This window comes from Arvicanthis niloticus, chromosome 14, assembly GCF_011762505.2.
Source record: "Arvicanthis niloticus isolate mArvNil1 chromosome 14, mArvNil1.pat.X, whole genome shotgun sequence".
Classification (NCBI taxonomy): Eukaryota; Metazoa; Chordata; class Mammalia; order Rodentia; family Muridae; genus Arvicanthis; species Arvicanthis niloticus.
In genome coordinates this window covers 63177480-63199081 of record NC_047671.1, presented here as the reverse complement: position 1 = coordinate 63199081, position 21602 = coordinate 63177480, and the positions used below count along the sequence as shown (strand labels likewise).

At 39.1% G+C, this 21602-nt stretch overlaps 1 protein-coding gene across 24 annotated transcripts in view; it reads left to right on the top strand.

Annotated features, from left to right (window-relative positions):
- The window catches only part of Dtna (dystrobrevin alpha), a 342076-nt gene that overhangs the window by 211108 nt on the left and 109366 nt on the right, over positions 1 to 21602 (top strand). For all 24 annotated transcript variants that reach the window (XM_076912927.1, XM_076912920.1, XM_076912922.1 and 21 more), the window contains 2 exons: positions 3692 to 3759; positions 10168 to 10248. In XM_076912927.1, coding sequence (XP_076769042.1) covers positions 3693 to 3759; positions 10168 to 10248 — 148 coding nt within the window. In that variant the 5' untranslated portion in view covers position 3692. The remainder of the gene's footprint in view (positions 1 to 3691; positions 3760 to 10167; positions 10249 to 21602) is intronic.

The following is a 21602-nucleotide window of genomic DNA, read 5'->3' as shown; positions in this document are numbered from 1 at the left end:
TACATTTTACTGCAACTTGAAAATTAATAATTATTGTGTAGCTGGTGGTTCTTTTGTGAGTGGATTAATAACAACACCAGAAGTGCTGGCAAGCACACCCAAAGCTGACACTCATGGAATTTGCAACTTTTTCAGCTTCCACTTCATGAGACATGATTTTGCTTAAAAGTTTATAGTCTGGATTTTTTTCTCTTTATTTATTTATTTATTTATTTATTTATTTATATGAGCGCTTTGGTGTATGCACATCAGCACACCAGAAGAGGGCATCTGATGCCCTTATTGATGGTCATGAGCTATCAAACAGTTGCTGGGAATTGAAGGGAACTGAACTCAGAAGTTCTGGAAGAGCAGTCAGTGCTCTTACTGCTGAGCCATCTCACCAACCTTAGTCCTGAATTTTAATAAACATAAATCTGTTTTCTCATTTTTCAAATAATAAACCTCTGAAATGAGTGGAGTTTGAATTTCATTTTTCTGTGTCATATTGTGGAAGTCTATTTTATGGAAAGAAAATTTAGCTTTATTTTTCTACCTCTCTCCACTTCTTTGCATTCACTGTTCATTCATTTCTCCAATAAACACTAATAGTGAAGAGCCTTAAAGGAATGAGGTTACTATCCTCAACTACCTTCAGAAATGCACCGTTAGAATGGAAATGAGACATTTTCATATGTGTACATGGTCCAGGCAGTCAGCGCAATGACCTCAGATGTTAACCTTGGGATATTCTCATTCAGTCCCCAGGCTGAGTTCCCTCATGTTTATTCTGGGTTCTTTCCATCCTGCCCTAGCACATAGACAGACACAGGAAATCACCATGAATGTCTTCCCTGATTCCCTTACTGCTTCCATTCTATTTCTGAACCCTTAAAATAAGATCTGGGAGCTATATCCAGATGTCAGGTGTTATCTACCCACTTCCTCTGCAGGGAAAGGAGATGAAGATGGAGATGCAAATCAGAGAGAAAGAGGAAAGGTTCTTCTCCAGATCACTATATGTCAACTATACCTACTTTTATGTTCATGTATCTCTTTATCATAGAGTAAGCTCTGACTCAGCACCTATGTTTTCTCCAGGGCCCAGTACACTTCCTGGAGGCATTGGACAAAGCTCTGTGGAATAGATACACACCATCAAGAGGAAGGCTCTGTACATATTACAGAGGTTCAGAATTGAGGCCGTCATAGAGTTGTAAGAGTAAGACACAGGTAGACTTAGATCTGTAAGTGGCTACAACTTAGAGAAACATGGTCAAAACTCAGAAACTGCAGGGCCCATCCAAAGAGAAACCAAAGATCCATGCAGGCATTCCATGTGCTCACTAGGCCTGAGAATCAAAATGGAAGGCATGATGCTATACATACATATGTATGTTATAGCTTCTAATAGTTTAATTAAAGCCAGGCATGGTGGTATATACCTGAGGTCCCAGCTACTCAGGAAGCTGACACACTGTGGAAACCACCCTGGGAAGTTTACCAAGACTCTATTTCAAAACAACATAAAATACCTGAGAATATAGCTCAATGGTGGAGCACTTGCCTAACTTATGGATGACGCTGAGTTTGTTTTTGTAAAAGTGTAACCAGATATAATAAAAACCCAGCTCACTAACTCATAACCTCACTATTTATCCTAAAACCATCTCTGTTAATCAGTGACATTTCTATTATCTCTCTCAAGCCCAATTTTTATTCTCTGTTTTAGTTGTATTTTAATAGCATTTTTAAAATTGGCTTGTAGAGGATGATGGCACTGTTGAAGAAAGAGATGAGAACTCAATTGCCTGTATGAAGTAATTATGTCCAGGAAAGGTTTTGCAAAGGTTTAACTTAGGAATTGACAATAGAAAATTACCTGCTTCTAAACTTAGGTTTTGAGTACACATGGGACAAGCAGCAGGAGAGAGCCTAGAGCTCTGAGGTTCTGCACCCTTCACAAAGTCATTGTGTCATTGTCTCATGTGCTAGAGTCAAGATATTTACTTTCTAACCTAAATAGCTATTCTCAGAATTGTAAGCAATACTCTACATTTTGGTTTTCACCCTTCTTACTGCTGTGACCATTTAATATACTTCCTCATGTTGTGGTGACCCCCAACCATAATATTATTTTTGTTGTTACTCCATAACTGTAATTTTGCTATGGTTATAAATCATAATTTAATATAAGATATGCAGGCTATCTGATATGTGATCCCTATGAAAGGGTTGTTAAACTCCCCAAAGGGGGCGTGGACTCACATGTTGAGAATCATTGCTCTATTTGAAATAAAACACTGAATTGAGTAGATAGTTGTTTCAGTTACTTGTCCATTACTGTGATAATACAGCGCAACCAAGGACACTTATAAATCATTTATTAAGGCTCATGGTTCCAGAGAGTGAGAATCCATGCTCAGGAGGCAGAGAGAATGAGAGCAGGAAGGAGGGCGTGGCACCAGGGCAGGAGCTGGTAGCTCACATCTGATGCACAAGTAGGAGGCAGAGAAAGAGAACGTTAACTGGGAATGCCAGGGGCTTTAAACCTCAAAACCCACCTACAGTGGCATGACACGCCTCCTCCAACAATGCCACACCTCCTAATCCTTCCTAAAATGTTCTGCCAGCTCATTCAAATATGAGCCTACGGGATCATTTTCATTCAAACCACCACAATGTTGTATTTAGCTATAGTATTTGATCATATGATGCTTATTGATTCTTCTGTCAGTGTAAGCACTAGCACATACTTAACTACTACGGTCAGTGGGAATGTCAATCAGGCTGGGTCAGAAGAGTCATAGCAACACTGAGGCCGAGACAAGTTTATTCCAAGCAATCAGACTTTTTATGGACTTATCAAAACAGAATATAGTAAGGGTTCCCAGGACACAATGACTATTGCAAGCAAGACAGGGTACACAAGATTAATGTCTAAGTCTAATTGCTCAACCAAGCTTCTGTATGCTTCGCTGACCAGAAGGGACACAGAGTAACACAAGTGGCCTAAATACTGCCTCAGGGAGTGCCTTGGTTTCCTGGGAACTGAAAGACACACAGTGCCCCAGGAGCCGAGAACTCTAATCTAAAAAACCTATAGTGTATGCTTCTCGAGGCAGCTAGACCAGGCCAACTTAGACCAGGCCAACTCTGGGACTCCTTGCATGTTGGAAAATAAAAAAATTTATATCCCACTCAACAACTATATGGCATATGAGATGTGAATAATATGTACAGTAAAATATATACATATATATATAATGAATGATATATTTCATGTATAAATGTATAAAAGTATAAAGGTTATACTTTTGTGTGTGCCGTATATGTGTGAGGGGATCCATATGAAGGCCTTAAGTTGTCACCAAGTGTCTTCCTTGGCTATTCTCCACTTTATTTATTGAAGCAGGATCTCTTGTTAGATCTGGAATAATCCGGTGGGGCTCATCTGTCTAGCTAGCTTGCCCCAGGAATCTCCTATGTCCATTTCCCAAGTAATGAGAAAAGAGACAGAAGCCAACCTCACCCTGGTTTTACTTGGATCTGAGGATCCAAACCTGGTCAGCATACCTAAGTGCCAAGTGCCTTACCTTCTAATCGATGATTGCTGTCTATGGTACAAGTACATCAACTGTGCTTACACAGAGATGACTGTTTGCCTTCTTAGCATGAGAATAACACATGTTGTCACAATTTTGTCCCACAGAATGATTGAAGATAGTGGAAAAAGAGGAAATACCATGGCAGAAAGAAGACAGCTGTTTGCAGAGATGAGTAAGTATGGCACTTTTAAGGAACTCACTCCAGTGTTCATTGAATATTCATGAGAAGGCCAGAAATAACCATGTAGTCCTCCGGGCATCTGGACTTCTCCATAAAAATCCTCAATTCTTTCCATAAACTATGCACTTGGCCATTTTAGCCTCTCATTAGGTGAGGATTAAATTACCCTGCGATTTATTATTATTTGCTTCTACACTCTCTATTTCATGGGTTGTATTTAGACACAAGCAGACACTGCTTGACAGCACTGCTCAGTGTTGACTTTAATACAGTCCACTAGCACTTGCAGCTGCACTCACCTGCCTGCACTACAAGTGGCTGCCTTAGTATACAAGTTATAAATCATGTTTTTGAATGTCTCCCCTGGAAAAATAACATAATGTGTTCAAATGAGAAAGGAGGATGAAAGGGGAATGCTGTCATTTGGACCTTCTTTGGGAGGCAGCTTGTCACCAAAACCATAAAAAAAAAAAAAAAAAAAAAAAAGCAAAAGATAACAAAAGATGAGAGCAGCTTGAGGATGACATATGTAAGGACCACAAACACAGATGGCATGTCCTGATGGTTGGCCTATGAAAGTGCATGATGGTATGTAACTGGTGCTAGTAACATCTCCCTTGTGGACCTGTTTGTTCATAAAAAGAGGGGAAGCATCCTCCTCAAATTACACATCTTAAAGAAAAACATTGCAGTTCTCTTGTTCTGTGTGTTTTAATTTTTGATCTTCCTTTCGTGATTTACTCACGACAGTGTTCAAGGGTGACTCATACACTCTTCACCTTGAGAGGAAAAAGTGATAGAAAAGAATTTTTTACTGGAAATGGAATGTGTTTGGCAGGAAAGGGATCTGGGAAGTAAAAGAAAGGTTTTCTGATCATAAGGTTGGGATTTTAAAATCCTTTTCCCACCATCTGGTAGCACCCATGCAATGTTAGAACTAACAGAGGAAGGAGAGGTAGGATGGATGTGGGGATTCCCAGACATCTGCCTGGCTTTTCCACTAACAGCATCACAAGCGTCTGTGAGAGTTTCAGTGGAGACTTCTAGCATCTCCTGCCGTGTTTGGTGCTGTTATCTTTACTTTATAGTGACTTATTGATTCCCTGGAATTGTGGCTTTTTTACAGGCACACATCTGGTTATGGTCTTTCAAGATCTTAGACTAGAGGAATAAATTTCAATAAACTATCATACGGCTGTTAATGATGTCTTACAGCTTTCAGACTTTCTATATGGAGTAAATACTTTGTAGTCTTCCCACCAGAAATAAACAAACAAATAAATGATTAAATGTTAGTTTGCTACACTGAATTTTTCCACATGGATTCTAACAGTGTAGTGTATGCCACAGATGTACAAAATTCTTTAAATTGAAACGAAGTTTTTAAAGGAAAATGCCTATTTGCATAATTAAAATACAAGGGAGAGATATTAAAGAAAAATCATGTATTTCATGGTAAGGAAAGCCTGTCTTAACATCTGAGCAAACTCCATCATGGGCAAATATCTTGCCAGACACAAAAAGGTAATTCATATTTTCTATTAAAAAGAAAACCTGTCAACTCTTTGAACTTACCTTTGAAATACTGCACATTTATCAACTGGCACTCTGTAGGATTTTCAAAAGTGTGCTTCTGTAATGATTTTAGCAACACTTATCTAAGTTTAAATGCCCAGTTTCTTCCCTAGTTGGTGCAATTCCTGCCACATTAGCAATGTTATACATGTCTACTAAATTAAAACTGTAAGATTTAAGGAAAGCTTGACACAAATCTTATGTTCATACACACAGAACAACTCGCAGCCAGGTGTCTTGACACACATTTGTCATCTTAGCACCAGGGAGGTAGATGCAGGAGGATCAGGAGCCCAAAATCATCCTTGGCTATATGGTGGGTAGGAAAACATGGGCTACATGAGACCCTGTGAAGAGTGTGGGTCACAGGGAATAACTGAATTTTCTTCAAGTAAATAAGACATAGAAGAACTATTACTCTCTTATACAAATGTCTCTCTTCCTAAGAATATCACGGGACTATCAAGGTGCTGTGTTAAATAGCTTGGCAAGCTGTACTGATTAATGATCAGAATAAATAAGCAAGCCAAATATGTAGGTGTCATTCTTCCCGAATAGGCCAAGGGCTGTGAAAAATATCTGGCCTTGTAATCAACTGGCTTCACCAGCAATGTGTAGCTCACCACTAACAGTAGCAGGGAACAATGGCCTGCATGCAAAGGGAGTTGATTTCACATGGGCAAAAAAAATCTTCTTGACAGTGTGTTAAAATAGCCAATACTTTAAAAAAATATATAACATTTTCCAGGAATCTGTGATGTCCAAACAGAGAGCAAAAAGGGACTGGGAAGTCATAAGTGTGGTCAATTTTATGTTTTTTCTTGAAATATTTTTTAAGCAAAAGAAAAAAGGTGAAGGGGAGGCAGCTTTGTTGTTCTGAGTATTACAGATGTAAAAGAATATTATCTCAGGATTACATAAGCTAAATGCACAACTAAAGATTTATTTAAAGGATTGCAGTAAGGACAAGAGATTAACCTGCATCCGAAGGCACTTGCACTGAAGGCAACTACTGGAGAGTTACTGGACTTTTTTTAACTCAGAGGTTGTACAATGTGATTATGCTATCTGATTGCTAATGATAGCAATTAAGAAGTTAGGCTGTGGGATGTATTGTATAAGAAAAGAATAAAGTAAAATAAAGTAAAAGATGAAAGAGAAAAGGGGAGAAGAAGGAAAAGGAGAAAGAAGGGGAAGAGGAACAGGATGAACAGGAGGAGGAAGAGGAGGAGGAAGAGAAGAAGAAGAAGAAGAAGAAGAAGAAGAAGAAGAAGAAGAAGAAGAAGAAGAAGAAGAAGAAGAAGAGGAGGAGGAGGAGGAGGAGGAGGAGGAGGAGGAGGAGGAGGAGGAGGAGGAGGAGGAGGAGGAGGAGGAGGAGGAGGAGGAGGAGGAGGAGGAGGAGAGGAGGAGGAAGAGGAGGAGGAGAAGAAGAAGAGGAGGAGGAGGAGGAGGAGGAGAGGAGGAGGAGGAGGAGGAGGAGGAGGAGGAGGAGGAGGAGGAGGAGAGGAGGAGGAGGAGGAAGAGAAAGAAGAAGAGGAAGAAGAAGAGGAAGAATGTAGCTCTTACAGGGAAACTGAGAAATGGGAATGAGTCCTATAGGTTACTTTTCTCTGAGGCTGACCACCAAGATCATTTGAAGTACACTCTGGGGTTATAAAACTGGCAAGAGATTGATAAATTTACATCTCAAAGGAACCCTAGTTAAGGCTAACAATGAAAAGTTGTTTTAAAGTAAAATGGGGGCAGGGGAGGGAGCCTCTGAAGCCTAAAGGCCTGAAGCAACATTTCTCAAGTTAGGCAGAGGAAGGGAAAGTTTCAGGCCCAGTCTGTCTGACAAAGACTAGAGAGTTTGCTCTCTCTGGGTGGCTGCAGCAAGGCCTGTTGTGAAGGCTTACCAAAGCCAGCATGGTCTAGTCAGTGGCAGAGGGATAGCTCTTCACTGTCACTGTCAGCTGTCCTTATTTCTTTTATCTTTGAGATTATAATATAATTACATCATTTCTCCCTTCCCTTTCCTTTGTTCAAATCCTTCCATTGACCCTTCTTGTTCTCTTTCAAATTCATGGCCTCTTTTTCATTAATTGTTGTTACATGCATATATATTTACTTAATATATTATATTTAATAAGTTTATATATATACATATATATACATACATATACATATATTTCTCAATATAACCTGCTCAGTCTGTGTAATGTTATTTGTATGCATATTTTCATGGCTGACCATTTGTTATTGGTTAACCAATTGGTGTACTCTTCCCTTGAGTCTCCAAATGGATAAATCTACAAAATGGATAAAATCCCATACCTATGACCCAGAGAACATTGTTGAAGAAGGGTAGAAAGACTGTAAGAGCCTGAGGCTCAGGGAATGATGTAAGAAGGTACATAGTAAGTCTCCCAATGTGACTGCCTCACCCTGAGCTGAACAAGAATAATAGGCATGCCAGCATGGACAAGGAAAGCCCACAAGACTCAAACCCTCAACCAAGAATCACAGATAACTAAGGAACTCCTTCAACTTTTAGGGACCTTTACTCAGGTAAAAATAGGATACTTAGCAATTAAGAGGACAGGAATTTCAGGGTAATACAGTAGGAAGCAGAGCTAGAATCTATTTAAAAAAGAAAGGAGCTCAGGAATGAATAAGTGTAGGTGTAAGCATCTCAAAGAACATAGGGGATCAAGTGGTGACTGTATTTAGAACACTCTCATTCCTCCTCTGACTCTCTTGTGTGTACAACATACATGTACACTCATGCACACACACGCACACGCACACGCACACACACATACTCGTTCCATCAATCATCAGGAGTAATAAATAGTTCAAGCACATAGTTTATAGGTTGGATCTTCATTCTAAGTGAAAATTTTAAATGAACAGAATATTTACTACTATAAGAATATTCTTAGTAAAATATTTTATAGTGAGCTTTCAAAACATAAATGGCAAGCAAATGTGGAGTGTGTGAAACTTTTAATGTTAAAAAGCTAGTGTAACAAAGCGAATATCAAAACTAGTAAAGACTGGCTGGCTGGTTAGTTGGTTGGTTGGTTGGTTGGTTGGTGGGTTGGTTTGATGAATAAATAGGTAAAAAGAAAGAAGATTAATAAGGACACATGTGTGAGAGACGACAAAGAGGAATAGAGAAGAAAAAACTTTGAAAGATGACTTAAGAAAAAAAAGAAAAGAAAACAGGACTTCCAGCTGATAACCGTGAATGGATCTGTGAAATGGGTAGAAGGCATCTGAGCAGAGAGTACAAGAGCATCAAATTTCCTTAAACAGATTCATCTTATGGTTTTTATTATGAAAATTTCAAATATACACAGATATATCTATCACTGCCTTTGGTTATTTATCTCCCACTATATATTAGTGTGAAACAAGTCTGACAAGTCACTTAAAAGAACTGAATTTTCAAGTTTTAAGGATAATATAGCACTGATGTAAATTTTAAAGAAACACTATTAGTGGCTAATGAAATATAATGAAAAAGGCATGATTCTCCCCAGAAAATAATGCAATGGGAGAATGCACTGTCTGCCTTCTTTTATTATTTATATAAATTCCATATTTTAATAAAAAATAAACTATTTTCCTTCTTTAATAAGGTTGCCAGAGTAAATCAAAAGAAAATGCCATTAAATAAATATTAACCCTAATTTCAACAAGTATTGACAAAGGCAAGAAGGTTGTGCATGTGTTGGACAAACATAAGCTGGACCACAGTTTCAGAGACTTACAGATAGTGTCATGTTCATGTTTAGGCCAACAATTAATAGTTGAATCAGCCTTGACAGAAGGCCAACCTCCAGGAACACAGGGACTCTATTAGTGACCCTGCTCATGTCATTGATTTTAACAATGACTTGGACAAAGACAGAGTGAACACCAATTGATTGCAGGGCAGACTTAGTATTTAGACATTCAACAAAAGGCCATACAAGTAAAATTAAATTAAGTTCATAATATTTTTAAGTCAAAGTAAGCTAAACTTATTAAAAAAAAAAAAAAGACTGTGTGCAGCAAGCCACAACTTCTGTTCTCCAAAGCTATATTTTTTTGCTCATTTCCCAACTACCCCTTAATATCAAGCTTTACATCATCAGTCAAGAAGAATGTACATAACTAGGAAGCCTTTGCAGACATCTAAGTCCCCCTGAATGGAGGAGTAAGGTAAGAACAGCAGTGAGGGCATGTTCCTCCAGTGCTAGAACGGATACGAGGAGAAGCAGCTTTGGGAAGGGAGGTTCCTCTCTGAGGTTTCGAAATACCATTAGTACAAATGTGGATAACCTCCATGAAAGCATTAAGGAGTACACCCTTGTTTGCTTTACAGCAATCCTGTGAAATAGCTGATGTATCATTATCCTGACTTTGCAAATGGGAAAGCTGGGGTTTCCTGAAGCACGTTGCTCTAACAGCTATGTTCTCATGACAATAACAAAGAATTGAAAATCTCATTTATTCAGGGATTAGTTCTAATATAATCTTTCTGATACAATTTTGCTGTTACTCAAGTCATAGCTTGAGTAGGTCATTCTAGAAAGTGGTAGACACAGCAGGGAGAGGTTGTGTTCCTTGGTCCATGATCACGATTGGCACTCTGATTAGACACCAGATCTTTCTTCCCTGGGAACTTGAATATTGGATAGACCTATCTGGGCCTTAAACTAATATTTGTATTCTAACCAAAGTATTAATAAGCATATGGATTGTATCTGCAATTGTTTTATTTACAAACGTTACAAGCTCCTATCTATACACATGACATATCATATGTATACTCTTCCTCCCCCCACCCCCAACTAGGGGCTCAAGATCTGGATCGCATCCGACTCTCCACCTACAGAACAGCATGCAAGCTGAGATTTGTGCAGAAGAAATGCAATTGTAAGTGTGCCTTCTGTTTGTGTCAATTACCTGCATGACCACTATCATTTACACTTATTACTGGGCTTATTAAAACCAGGTTTTCTCACAAGGATTGATAAACATATGCTTACACAAGAATAAAGGGGGAACTGTGGTCATGAATGGTAGAGAAACAGTTGCTAAGCAACTCTGAGGGCTAATTTAGTCCTAACTGCCAAAGTCTTAGGATGGATGAGCCTCTTGAGATCTATATCTATATGTATCTCTCTATAGATATATAGATTAGATGTAGAGATATGATATAGATAGATGATAGATAGATAGATAGATAGACAGATAGACAGATAGATGATAAGTGAAAGGATAGATTATAAATATATATATGAATATATGTATATATACATATATATGAATATACATATGTATATAGATATATAGATATATCTAGATATATAGGTATATCTAGACATAGATATATATAGATATAGATAGAAGATTGACATATAATAGATGAATAATAAATATAGATGTTATATGCATGTATATAGATATATGATAGACAGGTAGATAGATGATAGACAAATCTAAATAATGAGAGAGATTTCTGAATTCTACATGGAGTGTCTTATCTCTTTACCTACGGCATTTTAAATGCTATCAAGTACTTTGAAAACCATCACACATAAAAGGGTCTCTGCATGTCCACTTATAGCTATCAGTATTTCCAAACATTTAGAAAATATTAAAGCTTCTTTCTAAAGCTATAAAATCAGCCCAAATAACCAATGTGTTGATTACATTTGTGGACAAGAATAGCAGAAGAGACACAGCTCTACAAAACACAGGAAGCTGCTTGGGCTTGATGTTGATGCTAAGCTGCACACAGCCAGCGGACGGCCAATCCCATGCGCAGTGCAGTGTCCCCTGTGGGTTGCCGTGTCCCTTCGTGCTGCCACAGCTGTTTTCTCTGGCAAAAATACTACTTCGTGGCTCATTCATACCAATTTTTTCTGTTCTTTATAAAGAATTGACTCTGATTCAAATTTTATAATTTCCCATTTACCAATTAGTAAAGGACAGGGTATTTTTGAAAGCCATAACATTCTACACAGAATGTACATATAGTTCTTGAATTTCCAAGATAGGAATTTGACTCTTATTCAATGCAGAGGCAGCCATTTCTCCGGGCCTACCCTACCAGAGTCTCTACATGTATTTTTTCCAGGGCCCTCGGCAGCTACCCAAACCCACACTTCTGTATCCAGTTGTTCAGGACTGGGTGGTGAGGTTATTTGGTCTTTCAACATGTTTGCATAAAGTCAGTTCTGCAGCCAGGGTATTAAATGATAGGCCAAGATCTGGGACAGGATGAGAGGGGAGAAAACACACACACACACAAAAACCAAACAAACTGTGTGTGTGTGTGTGTGTGTGTGTGTGTGTGTGTGTGTGTGTGTGTGTGTGTGTTGTGGCAAGCAAGGCTGGAGATTTAGTTGTTAGAGTACTTGTTTAGCATACATGAAGTCGAAGTCCCCATCGCCACATTAAGTAGGTAGTACATGGTCAGAAGAAAAAAGAATTCAAGGTCATTGTTAACTACACAGTGATTTTTGAGGCTATACTGGGCTACCAGAGACCCTGTTTTAATAATTAATTAATTAACCTGAATTTTAAAAAGAAGATGTAGCAGCATTTATATTCTCAAGCATGAATGAACGAGTAAAACCTTGTTCTGTGCTGGTATTAAGAGGTAAGGATAAAACTTCCACAGAGAAAAGCCTCTTCTCCCTGTCATCCAAAGTAGAACAAAGGAGGACCTTCCAAAGTGAGGACGTTCTCCCACATCCTATGACTTGTTTCAACACCTGGCCTTTCAGATTGGGGGAGAGGAGAGAACGGGCTGAGAGCTCTACTTCCCATAAACCTTTGCCAAGCTTTCTGTGGGCTTCTTTCAGTAAAGGTGGGGACTTCTGCAAAATGGCAGAGAGAACATAGATGGGAGAGAAGATAGAGAAGGGAGTGGAGGAAATAGAGTCCTAGTGATGGGTAACCCTAAAGCCAACATTGAAACACGCACACACTGTGTGGTCCCCGCTGGTGCTGGTGCTCCAGCATCCTATGAGCCACGTTCCTCTACTCTTGAGAGCCTGTTCTCATTCTTACACATTTCATTTTTCCTCTTTCTGTTCTTCTTGAGTCTAGTCCTTATCCTGCATCCCAAACTGTGTTCCAGCCTACTTGAAAAATAGTATGGAAGCAGACGGGACACTAATAGCCCATGTATGGGGAACCTGGGAACCTCAAAACTGTCTAGTGTCTTCTTACAGCATCCCTTTAAGGTTCCCTTAACTCAGTAAACATGTATGGCCCTGGGTCAGGAAACAGACAGGGTCAGGAAACAGACAGGAAACAGATACAACTTTAAGTTGCCCAGGGTCTAACTGGGTAACTGGATTGTTAAGAGGTACATAAGCCTATAGTAAGAGGTACATAAGCCTATAGTAAGAAATGATTCTCAGGGGGTCCTTGAGAGACAGTGCCCTGATGTGAGGGAATTTCTTGAAGAAGAATCTGGACTGGCATTAAACAAACAGAAAAAGGAAACCATTATGTGTTTTATAATGTACATAGGTCTCATGCATTTTTAAAATGAGAAAAAAAAAATCACAGTCCAAAAGAACTAGTTAAAAGTTAAAGCTCAGAAAAGAAAAGCAAGCATGGCTAGAATCTTGCACTAAAAGTAAGCTTTTAAAAATGCTTTCCACGTTGATCAGAAGATCAAATGTAAGGCTGCATTTCCTCCAGTTCCTTTCTTAACAATAAATGAAACAGTGTCGCGTTCAGAATTACTTGTGAAATGTTGATCTTGGCTTATCATTAATCAGTGTTGGAGTCTTCTAGAAAAATAGACAAAGGGGTTAATCATTTTGGTAACAAAACATTCACCAGTGCTGAATTTGCATCCTTGCATCAGAGCACGGTGATTCTAGTCTACAGTAAAAGCCAACACAATGAATTGTGGTGCCTTGTGATGGAGTTTTACTCCACAACAAAGGGCATAGGATAAAAATCAGGAGGCAGTGGGTTTGCCTCTCCAGAGCACAAAGATGCTGATCCGCTCCAGTAGCTAAGAGAAAGAGCAGAGGTTTGCTTCTTGCAGCAGGGACCACAGAGAAGATGCTGCCTCTTGGAGCAAGGGAAGCAAAGGACAGCGCTGATCTGTAACAAAACAACTCCAAGCTTGCTTATAATAGAGATCAAAGAAATGAGTGTCCCAGTAGCAACTGCCTAGCACTTGCTAACTCAGAGACTTGTTGAGGCATCTTGGTCTACCTTCGATGCTATAACAAAATGTCATAATATGTGTAGTTCGTAAACAAAAGAAGTGTATTTATTTTTTCATAGCGACAGTATCTGGGAAGTTCAAGATGAAGGTGCCATTTTACTTGGTGTCTGCTATGGGCCCAGCTTCTGAATCATCTTCCTTCCCAAGAGACCTCATGTGACTGCGTGGGGCAGGTATCACAACCTAGGGCCTCCTTTGTAAGGACCTGAGTCTCCATTGTGAAGCTCCACTTTAAGAACTTTCCTTTTTTTTTTTTTTTTTTTTTTTTTTTTTTTTTTTTTTTTTTAGATATTTTATTTACACTTCAGATTCCATCCCCTTTCCCCATTCCCCCCCTTAGGAAATCCCTATCCCATGCCCCCTTTTCCTTTTTGCATTTATACATTTTTTTTAAAAAAAATGTTAACCATAGGCTTTATAAGTTTGGTATTGTTCAATCAGAGGTGTAACCCACTGACTGACCTATATATATCAACTATCTTTGACTGGTGGAAATACATGAACATCTGCCTCCCTGTCTCCCCTCTCTTTCTCTCTTTCATCACCTAGCTTCTCCTCTCCTTCTTCTCCTCCTCTTCTTACTCCTTCTCTTCCTCTCAGTACTCCTCCCACCTTAGCTCCTCCTACATATCACCCTTCCTGTTAAAATGAAACTTTTCTCTCAAAATACAATTAGAGCATAATTATGCCAATTTGTACCAGTGAGGTACAAGATAGTCCTAATACCCAGTCCATCATTTTGTTGACTAACCAGAACCTCTGTCATCTATCCTAACTAAAACACTTAGTTCTGAGCCTGGCTTTAGGATGAATGTCAGTTGACGACCATCCACTCAAATCTTTTCTCTCAAGGTAAATAGCCAGGATTGGCTATGAGGCTATAAGTTTTCAACCCCGTCAGAAATCCAGAATGACTGAGTTAACTATAATTGTGGGAAGCACAAAGCATAGTTTCTAAAACTTAGCCAATTTATAGAGACCTCTGAACACCTGGACACTCCCTCTACTTCAAAACGTTGGAGCATCTGTTCTTCCGCCTTCTGGCCCAGGATCATCTGACAGACCTTAGTGCTGCAGAATTATTAAGGGCTGATTACTGTCTAGGCAGATATAATCAGTCAACTATTCTGCAAGTGTGTCCTTTTCTGGACAGTAATTTGTCTGTGGATGGAAAGAAGCAATTCTTGTCTAGTGGCTGTCTCACCACAACTGGAGTAACTCCAAAGATGCTCAATTTCTTCTTAGAATTCAATATAGGAAGCTGTCAGGAGCAGACAGATCTCTAATCAAGATGAACATTAATACAGAAATGTTTGTCACGTCAATTCTGTGGATTTCTGATGTTTTGAAAACAAACTATCCATGTAAGGTAATCTGGACTGTTGTCTGTTAACTCCACTCAGCTATCTCTAAATAAAACATAGGAAACACCCTAACAATACACTCAGAACCATGAATTTGATATAGTCCCTTAACTCACAGGCTGTTCATCTCAAATCAGTTAAAAAATTAAAGAAGGACTGGGTCTAAGCCTTATATTCCTAAATGTGTTATACTGGTACAATGCCTATGAGAGTAACAATATTCATCTCACTTTTATATCAATAAGAAGCTTGTACCAATGAAAACCTTAAAATTTGTAATCAAAGTAAATTGGTGCCATTTAAGAATTTATATCTTCATCTTGATAATAATTGTACAGATTTCTACTAATAGGTTATGGCTATGCAATAAATCCTAGCTAATCCTCTCTATTCCCACAAAACCACTACTTTTCCCTAGAAAGACAGCCCAACATTTACCACCTTAGTCCCCAAGCCCAGGGAATAGGAGCTCTGACTCTTCATTAGTTTCTTCAAGCTGACTATGGGCATTGAGATATTAGAAGAGGAGTGGGGGGGAAGAGCGAATTGACAAGCCTCTGATGCTGTGTCTTCACTGCCTCCAGATGGAATTCCCGGACCTCAGAGGTTTGAGCAGTTCTGCCCAGCTTGCTTGTTGAGTAGATACACCAAGGCTGATCATTCTGCAATATACAATTCTCAAAACAAATTTTAGTATCAAGATAGTTCTTTTTTTTAAAAGATGGCTGACATTTTATTAAGGATGTTGGTTCTAACCGCTTTTCTTTTTTTCCCCCTCTTTTATTGGATATAATATTTACATTTCAAATTTTATCCCCTTACCTCAGTCCCCCCACCACCCAGGAACCCCTTATCCCATCCACCCTCCTCCTGCTTCTATAAGAGTGTTTACCCACCTACCCCCCAATCCTCCTCCCCACCCTCAGATCCCCCCCCACTCAGTTCTCAGCCTTCAAGGTACCAATGAACTTTCCTAAAGATCCCACCTCCTACTGAATTGGGGATTAAGTTCCCACATGTAGTCAGAGGAGGGGAGGCAGATACAATCAGGTCATGCATAGGACAGCTCATTATGGCATTTATTTCATAGAAATCAGTGGATCGTAACCAAGCACATGATGTTTATTTTTAGGTCCAGAAACTCCTTAGAGGTAAAATATATTCTGCATATTAGCAAAACTAAAATTAAGCCCCACATCATAGGAGAAAAGTATATAAAATTGGCTCTTATGAAATCATCCCACAGAAAGAAAATTGCCTGAATACAGCAGGAATGTATGGATTTTTTATTTACTGAAATCAAAGACCACACATGCTAGTTAATTACCCATCCTACACACACAGAGCACAGATTCCCATTACAGATGCCGTCTCCTTTGATACAAGTCTTGGTGGATGCTGAGAAAACGGACTCCTAGTGCTGTGGAAAGGACTTGAAGGCAAGCTAGTGACTCTTTGTATAAACAAAGAACTATTTGGTAACAGGGAACAGTTATATGTAGACCTGATTAAGTAAATTGTTGCTCCCACAAATTTAATCCTCATTAGAAGCCATTATTTAGAGAAAAATTATACTCTTTCACTATATGCCTAGTTTTATCAATAAAAATAAAATATTGTGGACATATTCTCTCTCTCTCTCTCTCTCTCTCTCTCTCACACACACACACACACACACACACACACACACATACACACACACACACACATACACACACACACACACACACACATTGCTGTGTAACTTTCTTCATTCTCTCTAGAACACTTGGCTTCCCTCAGGCTTAAAGGAACCCATCCTTGCCTAGGCCTTTTCATCCATCAAAGACATTTACCAATCTTGCTGATAAAAGAACAGCTGCAAGAAATCCATCTCGCTTTTATGACTCTCAGTCCTCCTCTGTCAGAGTTATTTTCCACATCACTACATCTATGACTTGTTCATCCTTGTATTTGGTTCTAACTCCCCTCCCCATGACATAATTAACAACACTCCCTAATAGGATAAAAGAATGGATGTCTATAAAACCTAAGGGGCATCTAGCTGGCTATTTTGTATCCTACGAAAAAATGGGATGGGAATGAAGAAAACAAGATGTCTTACTCTCTGCTCCTTTACAATCCTCTCTTTAGTTTCTAGATTATTTAAATTTCTGAAAAAATAAACAGCCAGTAAATTATTGGTAAGTTCTGTGAAGTGACACTATTCAGTCTTTATTTTAAGCAAATAAATACTTCCTTCTAGACCAGTATTTCTGTGATCAGCAATGGCATGCTTATGACACAAGCTCCCTGCAATGTCAGCACATCTTTTTCCCTTCAAAACTTACTTTGGAGTCAATGAAACATAGCTTTCTGACTGCATAGGGGTTGATGTCAAAAGTAACCCCTCTCCAGGAAAAAGACATCAGGATGAGTATGGCCCTCATGCCTCACTGGACAATGACAGAAGGACCGGAGCCATTACAAGGTCCCCTTTAATTACTGGAGGTCAGACCTCTATCCCCGCCTTGGCAAGATTAGAGTCACCATGGCCCTTCTATACTTGGAGAAGGGAGGAGATGTCAGTGGCAGCCCTTATACACTGAAGGCCTAAAATCAGCCATAGGCCTAAAATCAGCAATAGGCCTGACATACACACCTGCTAACACAAAGTCTTAGGTCTCTGTGGAAAAACACTGAAACAGATGGCTATAAGCTATTGTAAACAGGCAGCTTTGGTGGAAATTTACCAGCCTGAATAGTCATAGACCTTGTAGATAGGCAGCCTTGGCAGATAGTACCAACTTAGATAAGGACAAGTGAATCATAGGCAGAGTCATAGTGACCTGTCCCCTGAACCTTCACCCAGCTGATATCCTGTTCTGGAAGATATCTGTACTCCCCCTGAACACCTATGCTCCTATGTCATCCCCTTCCCCACATCCTGCCTTTTTGTGTTTATAACCCCTGTGTGAAAAAGTAAAAATTACGATTTGATAAAAAGCAAGCAAGCAAGCAAGCAAGCAAGCAAGCAAGCAAGAAAGAAAGAAAGAAAGAAAGAAAGAAAGAAAGAAAGAAAAAGAAACATAGCTTCAAATTCATGGTCAACAAAGAGGAAACATAAGAAACAAGTCAGAGCCATGGAATTACTCCTGTTTTATACGGGGAATAAAACATGGCAACAGGATACCCCTCCTCCACCCACAGCAAGAGATGCCAATCCCTCAGTCCCCTAGTCTCAGCTTTAGTTTTCTTTCTGTCAGTAGCAACAATTAAATTTTTCTTTAAAAGGAAAAGATGCCAGTGTCTATAATTGCATCTGATCTCTCATAGTTTCTCAAAATGTCTTTACTAAGTGAAATGCCTTTTGAAAATACCTCCCTACCCCACCCCCGTTCAAAAAGAGTTGTTTGGAATTTATATCTACATTAATGTCTATAAACATTTGTTTCAGGATTTTGTAAACACCAGAAACTATAGCTACCTATTGATCTACTTCTCTCTATCACAGCAAAACTAACCTAAGAATATCACATTTCAGAAGTTCCTAATAACATTTCTCAGGTGACCAAGTGGATGTGAAGTAGATTTGTGTTTTCACTAGCCAAATGACGAGTCTCACACAGTAAAAGAAACTCAAAGGTTTGTTCTTAGTTGTAAATACTGATTCCTGATTGTTTTCTTCATGGGGGTGCACTAGTGTGTCCTGTCTCCCTGCATCATTGGTCAGTGTGCATTTGTGGCTCTCTGGACCAGTTTTCTGTTGCTATACACTCAGTTCATAGCATCACATAGGGCTGAAGTCTGCAGCTCTCATCCAGAACTTGAGGTCCTCTTCCAAGTGCATTGGCTATTGGCGGGATTCTTGTCCTTGTAGTTGTGAGACTGATGTCCCTGTTTTCTTATTGGGTGCCAGCTGAGAATAGCTTGTGGTTCTTAGAGTTTTCTTGATTCCTTGCTACATTATCCCTATGGACAACTCAGATGACCACTGTTGGAGACAGTCTCTGATCTCCTCTGTGTCCAAACAATCTTTGCTTTTAAAGAGGAGAGTTAGTTATTTCTGCCAGGATGATCTTCCAAAATCTCACCTGTAAAACATCCCCTGACATGAATATCAGAATTACCGTTCCATTGGAAAGCTGGGGGGAAGGCAGGTGACACCGATAGGTAAGCAATCTTGAGATAATCTTAGGAGTCTACCTATCAAAATGCCCAAAACAGATCTTTAGTGTTTCCAGATAATAATCTTAAAGGTAAAATAAATTTTAGGTTAAAAAGAAAGAGAAAAGAAGACTGAGAGCACTCTTCCCTTGGTGGAAGAGAGGGAGGAAGGGCAGGCAGAACCCTAATTAGGCACGTAAGGGGCAGATGGCTATCCTGGAGCAGAATCATCCTTGTGTTGTTTCAAATATTTTCCTTGCATATTTTCATTACTGATGTTCAATGTTCTAGACACTTGTTTAGAATAAAGACAAGTGCATTGCGCAAGAATACAAAGTTCTCAAAAATTCCCTGCGGGGGAAGTTGCTGGCAGTGGGATATAACCAAAGTAATTACTGATACCCATTTAACTTAAGCATAAGGAAGGGGGAAACTCTGGGAGCTCTGCACCTATGGCAAAGTGGTTTCCTCTTCATCAGAGCAAACCACTGACAGAATGTAGCTAATGTCCTTACAGTGTAGATGTGGCCTTCAACATAGTTGCTTTTATTTACTTGTTTATTTTTTTTATTTGATACAGGAGATGGAGGGGGTTTTTTGGTGATATTTATAGTTTTTGAGATTGTTAACTGTTTTGTTCAGAATCTCACCACAGCACAGGCTGTGGACTAAACCAGGACCTGTGTTCTTCTTTCTAGAGGTGGGATGCTGCCTACCACAACTCCCTTGCCTCTCGTCTCACCTGAGTGATACCTGGATGCTATACAGTGAGACATGTCCTCTTTAATGACCTTTGAGTGGGGAACATGATGTACCCCTCATATTTTAAACTTCCCCCAACCGTGTTTAACATATGCCAAGCCAAAAGTCAGTGGTATTCCCCTTAATGTTTCCTTGTTCTCTTTCTGGAAGTTTCTGCCACAAACCCAAAATCAGGCAATAGAATGGGAGTGCCCAGAAAGTGTTCTTCCACAAAGAGCATACATGGTGCCTTGGAGCACACCAACAGAAAGCAAAAGATTCTTAGAAGGGCTGAACTACAGGTGGTCTCTCCCATAAAGCCACAATGGCTGTTCCAATGGAAACTCAGTCCCAGTGTCACCCTGGTTTGCTGGCCCATGAGGCTTCCTTAATGCTATTGTTGTTAACAAAAAACTTCGTTAATTATGCAGTCAACATGTAGGGACAGTGTACCAAGTTTAATGTCAGACCAAAATGTGTGGGTGGAAAAATAGAGAAATCTCCCCTTTGTATATTTCTCTTTCACAAAATTTAAATGAGTGGATTCTACCTTCCAATCTATTAAGGTTACCTGTTAAAAACTGGGGAAAAGGAGAGTTAGAAGTTGGTTCATAGAACAGCAGGGGGTTATTTGCCCTGATCATGAACTTGTAAATCGCCTTTAAACTTTTCTCCCACCTCAGAATACAACCCTCTAACAACTCTCTAGCTGATGTCTACATGCCTTTACTTCTTAAGCACCTATCTGATTAAAAAATACTTCACAGTGTGAAATGACCCTCAAACTTTCCCATCCACTGGATAATCCCAGACAGGGTATGAGACAGGTATGATAGAATTTACTATTTCTACATTATTTTGTTGTATAGTTGACCTTAAAGTGGAGGGATTATCTGGCTTTTCCTAAACTAACTATATGAGCCATTTAAAAGTGAAAGTTTTCACTGGTAGAGTAAAGCTATAATTTTTTTACATCCTGACAAGTTAAATATGATCATAAGTGCAGTTACTTTTAGTTTTAAAATTACCTGGATTTTAGTCTAAAATAATCCTCAAGATATCTTATCCCTTGGGTGGTAATTCTCTCAGGAAAACCAGAGATTTCAAAGGTTGGACATGCCACTGCTGTCTTGAAGATAAAGAAAAAAAAGAAAAAAAAAAAAAAAAAACGTGTTTAATTGTTTAATTCCTAACTGTTAAAAGGTACTAGCAAGAGAAGCCACAAGACACACTGATAACAAAATGAATAAATATTTGAAACACATTTTCTCCAGAGCATTTAAATGAGAATTACTTCTCCCCAGGTCCCATTGTTTGACTTTCTTTTCTCCCTGAAAAACCTATCACATCCTAATAGACTCAATGTTACATACTTTATTTAGTTGTTATTTTGATTATAATTTCCCTGGCTCAGATGTGAGCTTCTCAAGAACAGAGATCAGTGTGTATGCTATTTATTGCTGTATCAACAGTCCCTGGCATATAAGTGTTTTCAGATACTTATTCAGACGAACAAACCATTTGAGATTTGAGAGAATCCTATCATCAAGTAAATGATGCAATAGCATGCATGGTCTCGTGTCTATTAATTTAAATAAGTAAAATACCACTGATCTCCTGCTCTGTAGTCATTAATGCTGTGTGTTTCAGAAATGCAAAGGATTTATTGGAGCTGAGAGATGCCTCCATGGTTATGAAAGAGTACTGTGCTTCCAGAGAGCCCAACATCTGCTAACAGGACCAACAAACACTGAGTGCTCTATAACCTCTTGTAA